Here is a 12,500-nt window from a genome sequence, read left to right on the forward strand (position 1 = left end):
TCTCTCTCTCTCTCTGTCTCTCTCTCTCTGTCTCTCTCTCTCTCTCTGTGTGTGTGTGTGTGTGTAGGGCAGAACAATTTTAGATACCATTCTTCAGAAAGCATCTGCCTTGTTTGTTGAGACAGGGTCTCCCACTGGGACCTACGGCTGGCCACTTTGGCTAGGCTTCCTGGCCAAAGCCTGTGGACCTGCAATCCTTTGCCTTCCCAGCACTGGGTTACAAGCCTGTGCCATCATGCCCAGCTCTTTACATGGATTCCAGGGATTGAACTTTATCATTTTATCAACTGGTAAAATTCCTAGACATCAGCATTTTATTTTAAAAAGCACAAAGTTAAATGTCACAGTAGAAAAAAAGGGCACAAAGTCAACTGGTCACAAGGGAAGCCAATTACATTGAAATGAAGTTACCAAAATACTGAAAATAAAATTCTGATAAAGATATGTATTCAGCAGAAAATTTCATAGCATATTAGCATATGCTAAATAATATAATGGCTTACAATGCTGCCAGGCATCAAGCATTAATGCCAGCAGTGAGTGCTAACACGTCAGGACTGCGCCCACTTGCTTCTCGCTAAGAATTCACAGCGCTTTGCTACCTACACTTCTGTTTTGTTTTGGTTTTGGTTTTTTGAGATAGCTTTTCTCTGTGTAGCTCTGGCTGTCCTGGAACTTATTCTGGCTGGCTCCAATTCACAGAGATCCACCTGCCTCTGCCTCCCGAGTGCTGGGAATAAGGACGTGTGCCACCACTGACAGGCTATTGTCTACCTTTAAAGTCAGAGGAACTCAGTGAAAACAAACACATTCTTTTTCCCATCCAAGCTCCTAGACTCCCGAAATTTAATCCCAGATGAAGTAGAGACTCCCAAAGAAGTTTGTTTTTTCAGATTGTTAAACAGATCTCCCCTAGTGCACCTACTGCAGAAGGATCTCTGTCTGGAACTTAAAAAAATAAAAAAATCCAACTCTGTCCTTGTTTCCAAGCACAAACATCCTCTGAGGCTGTCCCACCCCCTCCACTCCCTCCTCCACCCACCCCACATAACCTCTTCCCACATAACTGAGGGCGAGTGGGTGTGGCCTAGAAGCAGCTGCCTGGGGGCTGGAAGGTGACCCAGGACAGAGTTGGCGGCAGTAGCCCCCACAGCCCCATCTCAGAGGCCTACTGAGAAAGGGGGGCACAGTTAGCTAGGGACTGGAGAGGGCTTTGGGCCAGTCTAGAGTGGAGCAAAGGTGAAGAGGGGAGCTGAAAGTAGATGGGAGGTCATGTTAGAAAAATAAGTGTGTTTATTCCAGGCTTGGGACGAACTCCGAAACCTCACCAGTCTGACTTAAACCCTTATTGCAATCCACGGCCCTCCCTGGCGGCACTCGGCCTCCCTCGTCTCAAACCCTTTAGGATGCTGCCTGCTTCATCTGCTCTATTTCCAGGGCTTGGAAAGGGCCTTCTCGCAGGACCCTCCTCCTCTGCTGCCTTTCTTTGGACAGTCTAATGCTTATGTGCTCCTCCCGTTTCCAAACCCTAACCGTGGGCTGCGCCACCCACTGTCTTGTTTTTCATTGTGTAAATTGGCCTAGCTAAGAAGGCAATAAGAAAAAGACTTGGATTTTTGAGGTTGCCAGTTTTCATGAGTTTTTTTAATTTTAAAATAAAAATGTCCAAGCAGGATAACCGATAAACTGCAAAATCATGAACTTGGTGAATTTCCTTCTTAGGAAAACCTAGCTTGAGCTGTCTGTGATGTGGACCTGAGCAGGTGATGCTGGCATCAAAACACTTAACTCTCCCGCCTCGGGGGGCATGGATAAGTTGGTGGTTCTGTCCTCTGTCCACCTGGAACCAGTTTTGCAAAGGGAATATGCATTCTGAACCTCGTTTCCCAGTGTGCTCAGGCAGGTGCTTAAGCTTTTCAGAACAATGCTGATGTGTTCCTGGGGGCCAGGCCTAGAGTCCGTGTCAGTATGAGCCCAGACAGTAAGGCAGCCTGTTTACAGCGAGTGAGCCTGACCTCCAGGACTCTGGGTGTCCAATTCCTTGCCGAGTGTGTGTAGAGGTCAAGATCTATAGTTTGTGTGTGCTACAGTGATTCCCCATAGGGCACGCGTGCAGCTCGCTTTGCTGGAGAAGAGTTTTGTGACGTACGTTTAGGGTAAATAAGACTTGTGTTGAGAACTATAGCGAGCAACTCGCACGTTCTCAGTGACACGTCCATGTCTGTAGGACGTAATGTCTGTAGTTGCGCTATGGGGGAGAGTGGGAGAGGACACAGCTGCTCTATTTAAGAGGCTACACAAGGCCAGCGTTGCCTTCCTGGCAGCTGAGGACAGTGAAGGACAGAGTTTCCCTGCCCAGCTAATTCATTTGGGGCTTTAGCATATCTTTATAATGTTGACCTGGATATGGTGGGTGAACTGGGCTCAGTACCTCCATGAACTTGGTCGTGGCGTTGAGCATGCAGGTTCGATACTGCTCACCCCGGTATTCGAACGGTACCATGACGAAGCCGATGGCCTCTGGGATGGCCAGAATAAAGGACAGGACCCAGATGGAGACAATTTCAATGGCGGTAATCAAGGGGATCCCGATTCCTTGAACACGACTCCATGAGGCCACTGCTCTGTACCTGAATAGGAGGAGGGGAAGAGGAGGGGGAGGGGGAAGGGAGAATGGTAAATCAAGTTAGTATAGTTTCAACTAATTTTGACTAGAAGGTGCCTCCCCTTGGCAGAACGCCATTGGCTTTCAGGGAATTTTCTTTGAGCCTTGATGTGAAATAAAACAAAACAAAGCAAAAGCAGTTTATCCATCATGGCGGGGTTGTCCGAAATCTCTAAAGAATGAAGATTAAGGAGTGCCATGAAATAGTCATCTGGATGTGATGTGGATGTGGTAACCATGAGCACGTAGCAGCTATGGGACTCCTCCTGCATGAGGTCTTCACAGGACTGGACCCTTTGGCAGTTCATCATGGTGCGGCTGGTACCCACCCCCTTCCTGAGAAACTGTCATTGCCATTAATGGTAGTACTGGGAGGCAGTGTCTTTTTCTTCAGTAGTGTGGCCACTGGCAAGTTGTTCATGTTCCAGTAAAATAACCATCCACCCATGCTCGTAAGTAACCTAGTTAAACTGAGGGCTGGGTGGGAGACAGGACTAGTCGGGAAGAAGGGGCTCAGAGAGAGGAGACAAGAGAGGGTAATGGGGCTGAATATAATCATAATACATTGCATATAAGTATGAAATTGTCAATAAAGCAGTAAGTAAGGAAATAATGGCAAAAGTGAAGAGAAAATCTTGGCATACTTAGAAAGAGATACCAGTCTGTGGGTGTGCCCATGAGCTGTACGCTGAGGACCAGGAGGAGAGCAGGGTAGTGAAACCTTCGAGTTCTTTCTATAGAAATATGTACACACACACACACACACACACACACACACACACACACACACACAGCATATTCCAGACAGTTCCAAGCTATCCTGGAACTCACTTTGTAGACCAGGTTGGCCTTGAACTCACAGAGATCTGCCTGCCTCAGACTCCTGAGTGCTGGGCTTAAAGACATGGGCCACCGCTTTCGGCTTCTCTTTATTAACAAAACTTGAAAGATTATTAAGGAAGTGTGTGATTCTTGAGTGATTCATCACCACACATATTCCATAGTTCCTCCCTTCCTTTGTCTTCAAGATATTATTAGAGTGGGCTTTACCAGGCAGCAGGCTCAACAAATACCATTTTTTGCAAGTACTAAACGATTGTTAAGTATCTCACATTTTAGCTCTGTTCCAGGGAATATGAAAGCGAGTTACAAACCCTTCATTCCTAACCTTCAGACTAACAACCTAAGAGAAAACAATAGTTCATACTGATGATAGAGCATAAGGGTAAATGAATAAGAAATAAAATATAAATAACTCTCTGATATTAAGAAACCGTACTTATTGGGGCTGGAGAGATGGCTCAGTGGTTAAGAGCACTGACTGCTCTTCCAGAGGACCTGGGTTCAATTCCCAGCACCCACATGGCAGCTCACAGCTATCTGTGACTCCAGTTCCAGGGGACCCAACACACCCATGCACATAAGATAAAAATAAACAATTAAAAAGTAAATCATGCTTATTTTAGTTTTTATTTCAATATTATGGTGTGTGTATGAATTGAGACAGTGTCTCATGGAGCCCAGGATGTAGAATTCACATTTCCTAGGATGACCTTGAACTCTTGACCCTCTTGCCTCTACTTCCCTAGTGCTGGGATTATATATGTCTGCCACTTGCCTGGCTATTTAATGTTTTTTATGATAGCAACCACCTTTAAATGTCTGGCTTGGAAAGTCCACGCTCTTTGACTTGATCTGATGGCCCGATGATAACTGCTGTCAGACTTACTACGAAGAAAAGACCTGGGACATAGCATGATCTTTTTATTTTTATTTTTTTTATGGCATGGTGTTTTTGTGGTCTTATTCTCGACATTTTCCCTCCTGCTGTAATGGAAAAATAAACATTTTATTTTTATAGCATTCATTGAATAGTGCAGGAGAAGGCTGTATAACAAACCAAAGCATCAGAGACAGATGCACTTGGGTTTGTAGGACCTGAGATTGACTGCTGAAGATTAATCAGTGAGTCAAGGCAGTGTACAAGTCTCCCAATTTCACCAAAATGAGGTTTTCGCCATTTATATTTAGTTCACCATCTCAGTGTGTCTACACAGTATTTATCTGTGAAACCCAGCTCCTGAGAACAATAATGCCTAATCCTTTCTGAGATTTACTTAGAGATTAGAACCTATAAACTTCTGTGTGTTATGATGACACCACAGGACACATGTGGAGCCCACTTGGCTGGAGAAATGTTTTAGAGGATATTTTCAGGGTAAGATTTATGTGCATAAGAATGTCTGGGAAAAGGCCAGGTCAGTTGAGAATGGGATAAAATGCAGCTATACGAAGAGGCACGAGAAACCTCTCATAGTTAGGCAGAAACTCATCCTAAAACTCACGGTTCTTTTTAGTACGATAAAGTTTGGTGCCTAATTTGATTTCCCATTCTATTTGACTCTCATTGTGGCTTATTGATCTGGCAGCCTGATGTTCTGTAAAAGCTGGAGTGGAGACAGGATGTCTGTGTCCAGAGACTGCCAGCTGAGGTGATTTAAATAAAACACCCTTTCTCCCAAGAGCCGAAGAAGCTGGGTTTCTTAGCTGGCATCTCTGGAAGAAGATGGTAAGACAACGTGATGACTATGTTTACAAATCAGCATCATTGCATACTGTATCATGAGTAAATCTGACACACACACACACACACACACACACATCCATAATCTGATATAGTTTGGTTTTTTTTTACATGCGTAGAAATATTTTTTAGCAACTAGTTCACTAAACAACTCATAACCTGTCTTGTCCTTTTTTGACTCATATGACAAAGAACTAGATTATTTTCCATTTGTTATCACATGAATCTTGATATCATCTTTGTGAGATTTAAAAAATGACTACAGAGCAAAGAGAAGCAACAGCTTGTGATGATGGACATGGGAGGCTGTGGAAAATAAGAAACCCTAAATGTTCCAATGTTAATTTTTTTTCTTGGAAGTTTATTATAGCACGTGTCTGTGTGTGTGTACACACACACACACACACACACACACACACACACACACACACGCCTTTTCTTACTGCTGAACAGCTTTTAGTTTAGTTGATTGTGTGTGTGAAAGGTGTTTTCAGGTGTTATATTCTGCCATCATCGTCACCACAGACGAGGTCAGTCCTCATCTCCTTAGCTGGGTCCAATCCAGCCCCAAATATTTAGCAGTGGATTTTGCTAGACCCCAGTCCTTGGAACACCTCCATCCTACGGAATTATCATCATTTAAACCAAATGTGTTGATAATGACCAAATTTACAGCTCTAGCCTCGAACCCAACTCACACTGTGAATTTGAACAGGTAGTTATCAACTTGAGTGTTCTACTGGGCATCTTGTGAGCACCCATATATGCTCCCAAACCTTGCTTCTCTCCTCTTCCAGCACACACTCAGTCTTCTTTTGTAAATCTTTTCACATCTGCCTTCAAAGGTGCCCACTTCTAGCATGGTGCAACACACTTTAATCCCAGCACTCAGGAGGCAGAGGCAGAGGTAGGAGGATCACTGAGAGTCGGAGATCAGCCTGGCCTACATATCAAGTTCCAGGACAGCCAGGGTTACGCAGAGAGACTTTGTCTCAAAAAACAAACAACAAACAAATAAAAACCAAAAAACCCCAAAAAACCAATGCCCCCAAACCAAACTAAAATAAAAACCCACAAAAAGGAGTGCTGCTCACTTTCCCCCTCATTCATCATCATGCTGCCTAAATTGTTTCGATAGTTTCCTAACTGGTGTCTGGACCCATCTTGCCCTGCCACAGCCTTTTTTGGACAGCAATGGAGACTAACCTACTAAGTAGGGCACGGTTTGTTCCCACCTGCCTCGACTGCTCTCCTTTCAGGGACACCCATGAGGCACCCGCACATCTGCTTGCTCTGTTCCTTTAGGTCTTTACTCAGTAGTAGCTTTTGTTTGCTTGTTTTTGAGACAGGGTTTCTCTCTGTAACAGTCCTGGTTATCCTGGAACCAGCTCTTGTGGACCAGGCTGACCTAGAATTCACAGAGATCTGTCTGCCTCTGCCTCCTGAGTGCTGGGATTAAAGTTGTGCGCTACCACTGCCGGACATTCAGTTGTATCTTAAAAACATTTTTAAAAATTTAAATTTAGGTTTCACTATGCATCCAAGACTGGACTGAAACAAACTATTTAGCCACAGGTGGGCTTGGATTTGTGGTTCCCTACATTACTCTCCCAGGTGCTGGGATCAGATCTGTTGAGCTGCGGCTCACCTGACATTTTATGAAAACCCTACTTCAAACTTCGGAGCCCTCTTCCTGTTCCATTTACATTTGTCTGTTTTCCCCATAGTGGTTACCACTATGGGACAAACCAAAAGTTTTGTTTTTGGTTTTTTGTTTTTTTTTGGCTTTTTCGAGACAGGGTTTCTCTGTGGTTTTGGAGCCTGTTTTTTCTTTATGTATTTGTTGATTGTCTGAGCCAGCCCTCCATCTAGACAACCATTGCCATACAGGGCACTTTGAGTGTTTCCCGTATGAAGCGACAGGTACCGGAAAGATACCTGCTCTCCCATCCTTGCTGTGTCCTACCCACCCCCCCCAGACCACGTGCTGTTTTACTTTGTTGGACAAAGCACTTTATGTTATGAATACTTTGCTGCTTCTCAGGCTAGTCCTGGATTAGGTAACACATACAAAAGTTAATCCTTTCTCCTTTTCTTTTAAAGCATAGAATCAAATCATTTTAAAACAAGGATGGACCTCTGAGCTGTCAATATTGCCTTTGTATTCAAGATGGGAACCCTAAGAACTGAAAAGGCAAAGGGTGGGTGTGGCCATACCCAAGCCAGTCTCCAGGGAATGGGGAGCCTGGGACAGGATGTGTGTCTGCTGACGCCCTGACATGTGGCATGTCACAATAAAAGGGTAGACCATCTTTTACGTAGGTGAAATTGTTTGTCATAGTTAGCGTATGCCTATATGTCAATTTAAAAATGTTTAAAAGGCCAGAAGCAGTTCTTTCTTTCTTATTATTTTTTTCAAAATAGGGTCTCTCAGTGTAGCTCTGACAGTTCTGGAACTCTCTGTGTAGAACGCTGGCCTCAAACTCTCTATGTAGACCAGGCTGGCCTCAAACTCACAGAGACCTTCCTTAGATCTGGCTGTCTCTGCCTCCCGAGTGCTAGGATTAAAGGTGTGCGCCACCACTGCCTGGCCATCGCTACTACTATAAGCATAGTTTGAATCAGTTATCACTGTATTTTTGCCTTGTTTATATGGAAGAACTCTCTCACATAGGCACATGGCATTCGTCAGTTTAACGGCTGCACACGGTGAAACGGTATTGCTCCCATTTCCGTCAGCCTTGTGTGTGTCACGTCTAGTGTGTCACAGGGGTGAAGACCACATTTGTACACATATTTTTTCCTCACTGTGAGTAACTTTCCTAGATGAATTATTAGGAGTAGCATCGCTAAATCAAGACAACGGGAGGCAGCTCAAACACACTTGTTCTAGGGATAAAGTCTCCCTGTGCTGTGTAGCTGAGCTTGGACCTCACTGTGTAGCCTGCTCCAGTGTCTGCAATTTTCCTGCCTCGGTCTCCCAAGCACCTGGATGACGGCTGTGCTTCAGCACGCTGGCTCATATGGTAGAAAAAGCATGGTCTAGGAAGTGCCTGTTGACAACAGCTTGCTCACACCGGAACATACTGGGTTTTCCTCAGTTTTGCTGCTTTGGTAATGGGTACATCCACCTTTGCTCCTGTCTGTCTAATTGAGAGCAAGCTGTCATTTGTGGTGGTTACTCTGATTTATATCCTCACATGAAGGACAAACTGCCATGCCGAGCCCTGGAGGGAGAATCCTGTCTGAGAGAATTTTCTCAAGAGACCATCTGAGCCGGGTGAACGGGAGATGCAGATGCGGACATTTCTGTAGCTGGCTGAGTCAAGCCCGCCTGTTCCAGGATTGGGCCTCTGATAACTGGCACCACGGTCCTGCCATGGCAGAAGGCTGGGAGGCCCCAATTGTCCCTGCCAAGGGGTCAGACAAGTGATTGTGGACCCGAGACAAGCTCAGTGCCAGCTGCAAACCACCGTGACCCCAGCTGAGGTGACATGGAGCAGAAGCGTCCAAATTCCTGCATAACATGGTAAGATCTGATAAAATGGCGGTTTTAAACGGCCGAGTTTGAGGGTAGCTGGTTATCAAGGAGAAAAGCAGTTAGCAAAACTGAGCAGCTGCCTGATACTGACAGGAGACCGAGATAAAGGATGATGAAGTGCGTGCTGCAGGAGCAGACCAGAGACGAGATCCTGAGGTGCCCCAGCCAGTGGGGGGACTCCATCCACATCCCGTCTCTGGCTCAGTTACTTCTGTGCCTTCACGCTTACTACACAGAAGTAGGATATACAATCGGGACATGAGACACTGAACTCAAGTGCAAGGCACGCACTTCAGACACCACCTTAGGTTTGTGGAGTTAGGATTCGTCGAGAGACTGTGAGCGAGGGCCCTGAGCAGTGCCGCGCCCGCCATCGCGTCTGAAGTGAAGGGCATACAAAGGAAAGCTACCTTCCTGATGATCTTTGCAGCTTTTCCAGGAATCTAATTATACATTGCTCTGGAAGAGTCGTTAAATGAGCTTTATCTTTTTATGGGCTCCTTCTCCAGACATCTTCTAACTACAAGTTGGATCCGTACCCAGGCCTGTTTATAGCTTGACCCTGTCATCATCTTCTACTTTAAACAAGACCATTAACCTCACAGAGAGCAGCACTGAATCGCCTTTCTTCTTCGGTTCTTCCCCAAATAAAGTAAAAGTAACATTTGAAGCTCATTAGAGCTGCAAGAAAAACCATTTCATGGTTGGTAACAGTTGATTTTGCAAAGTTTCTGAGAGAAACTTAGTCCTTGCACAAGTGTACTTAATCTTTGCATTGGAAAGTTACTGATAAAGCTGAACAGAGGTCAAAACTTGTTCTTAAATTTCTCTATTTCTGAAAAATGTTTTTTTTTTTGATTTTTCGAGACAGGGTTTCTCTGTGGCTTTGGAGCCTGTCCTGGAACTAGCTCTGTAGACCAGGCTGGTCTCGAACTCACAGAGATCCGCCTGCCTCTGCCTCCCGAGTGCTGGGATTAAAGGCGTGCGCCACCATCGCCCGGCTGAAAAATGTTTTTTTCTCTTTCATAGGAGAATGAGAACATAAATTTACGGTAAGTAAATAATAGTTTAAGGAGGATTAGTAAAAAGGATAAGCCGAGGTCAGTACATAGATGGACAAGGAAATCTCCTCAGCCAGATGCAAATCATGACTCCTGACTGCCTTGTTTATCTGACTCAGACCCATGGCGAGGAAGCTGGGACATTTCTGTGGTTTGATTGCATTCTGTATTTGTGTAAGTAATTAGAGAAGAAATCCAAAAGTCCTTAGGTATATGCTGTCTCTCCGAATAACTCCAAAATGAAAAATGATTATCATTAAATATCATTAAAATGCCATGGAAACTCTGCCTGGGTGGTAATTTGGTTCAAACAAGAAAAATATGGTTTTATAAACTGAAAATTATTTTAAAAGGACTCCAGACATCCCCTTTCTTACTGCCTGTTTCATTTTCTTTCTTTCTTTCTTTCTTTCTTTCTTTCTTTCTTTCTTTCTTTCTTTCTTTCTTTTTTCAGGGTTTTGCTGGAGTTTTTTAAGAGTCTGTCTAGAACTCACTCTGTAGACCAGGCTGGCTTTGAACTCACAGAGATCCACCTGCCTCTGCCTCTGCCTTCTGAATGCTGGGATTAAAGGCATGCACACCACCGCGCAGCAACTCTATAGCTTTTAAACGTTGAACACAGTGCATGGAATAACATGTTCTTCCTTTCATCAATTGTCACAATTTTTTTCTTGTTTCTTTTCCCCACATGACTTTTAGACTTATTTTAAACAGAGAGTGTAATGAGAATACATCTCCAATCGTACATTCTATCAGTGACGTTACAGGTACCATATAAAAGCTTCTTATTCTCAGATCCCCTCCAGTGCCGGGTAATACAGCACTTAGACGATGGAAGAAGTCACACTGGCAAGCTTATGAAGGGAGTAACAGTGAGAATTTATTAGTGACTCAAATCAGGTTGTTGAGACTTGTTTAGCTTCTTAGAGAAATGGCCAGCTCACCACAATCTGCTATTCAGTCGGTGGGAACTGTTCATTGGTCTCTTATGCTGCTTTTCATTTCTCCTTCTACTAGGAATTAAATGTGGGACTTTGCACATGCCTGGAGGTGCTTGCCAATGAGCCACATCTCCTGTGACCTAGTGCGGCAACCCTTAGCATCTGACACAAGGCAGAGGCATATCACCTATAACTTATCTCTCAATGGATTGATGCGAATTCTAATAGCTAGTTTTTGCATTTAACCACAGAAACAAGGACATTTTTTTATCATCCATATTTACCATCCATAAAATACCACTGTATTTTAAACTATAGGTGGAATTATTTTTAAAAAATAAAATATAAAAAGTAATAAATTTATTTTAAATAGCAGTACAGAACAGTTTATTTTTGTTATCAGGGCAATGGCACTATATGAAAGGACACCATTATAATTTATAACTACTAATGAGCTTTGATGTCTTAACAATAATTTTATTTGAAAATTATTAATCATAACTGAGGATCCATCACTCGGTGCTGACAGCTGTGATCGTTAGTGGTGTGACTTAAAATCATGGAAAGTTTTTCTAAGTTGCACATAAGCCAAAGGAATGGTACCTTGTCCGCCAACCACACAGCACTGTATTAAATGTGCAGGAGTGCCACAAGATGTCCTGACTTTGATTCCTTATAGTAATGGTCATGGTAGATGCTAGAAGCTGAAGGTAACATCATCTAGAAGTATACAAAAATCAAACCTTCCTTCTCCTCCTCCTCCTTCCTCTTCTTCTTCCTCTTCTTCTCTCCCCTCTCCTTTAGAGACAGAGATTTCGTGTGGTGTGTGTGTGTGTGTGTGTGTGTGTGTGTGTGTGTGTGTGTATGTGTGTGTGTGTGTAGTCCTGGCTGTCCTGGAACTTGCTCTGTAGATCAGACTGGTCTCAAACACAGAGATCCTCCTGCCTCTGCTTCCAGAGTGCTGGGATTAAAGGCATGTGTCTCTACTACCTGACTTAAGTCAGGTATTTTTTTTCAATGTCATCTGAAAAATTTTCCATTAGTGATTCTTTTTGTATTTTGTATATTTTATGTAATGGGTGTTTGCCTGGATATAGGTATGTGCATCACGTCTATGCAGTGTCCCCAGAGGCCAGAGGGGGCGATGAAGCTCAGGAACTGGAGTTGCAGGGGGTTTTGAGCTCCCTATGCATCTCTGGATGCCTGAGGGAGCATTGGATCTCCCAGGGTTGGAGTTACAAACTATTTGGAGTTGCCATGTCAGTTCTGGGAACTGAACCCAGGTCCTATGCAAGAGCAGCCAGTGCTCTAACTCCTGAGCCATCTTTCTACTTCCAAGTTTTCTTAAACTTTTATTATTTTTAATTGTGTGTGTCTGTTGTGGGGGATGTGCAAGTTCATGGAGCCAGAGGAGCTGGAATCATAGGTGGTCTGGGTGTCAAGCACCAAACTGTGGTTCTCTGGAAGAACATGCATGATCTTTTAGAAAAATTGTTTTTATTGCACTATACACTTTTGTTAGCTCCCCTTCCTTCCTCCACTCTCCCCTTGTACCTTCTCCCATGACCTCCATGCTCCCAGTTTACTCAGAAATCTTGTCGTTTTTCTCCTTTCTATATAGATCCCTGTATGTCTCTCTTAGGGTCCTCTTTGTTGTCTAGGTATTTTGGGATTGTGAATTGTAGCCTGGTTTTTCTTTGCTTTATGT

General features: G+C 43.9%; 1 protein-coding gene across 1 annotated transcript in view; it reads right to left on the minus strand.

Moving 5' to 3' along the window:
• Ednra (endothelin receptor type A) overlaps positions 1-12,500 on the minus strand; it is a 65,187-nt gene that overhangs the window by 11,859 nt on the left and 40,828 nt on the right. Inside the window, exon 4 of the mRNA XM_013353500.2 lies at positions 2,432-2,630. Within this exon, the coding sequence (XP_013208954.1) occupies positions 2,432-2,630 (199 nt within the window). The remainder of the gene's footprint in view (positions 1-2,431; positions 2,631-12,500) is intronic.

Source organism: Microtus ochrogaster, chromosome 4 (genome assembly GCF_000317375.1).
Source record: "Microtus ochrogaster isolate Prairie Vole_2 chromosome 4, MicOch1.0, whole genome shotgun sequence".
In the NCBI taxonomy this organism is placed as follows: domain Eukaryota; kingdom Metazoa; phylum Chordata; class Mammalia; order Rodentia; family Cricetidae; genus Microtus; species Microtus ochrogaster.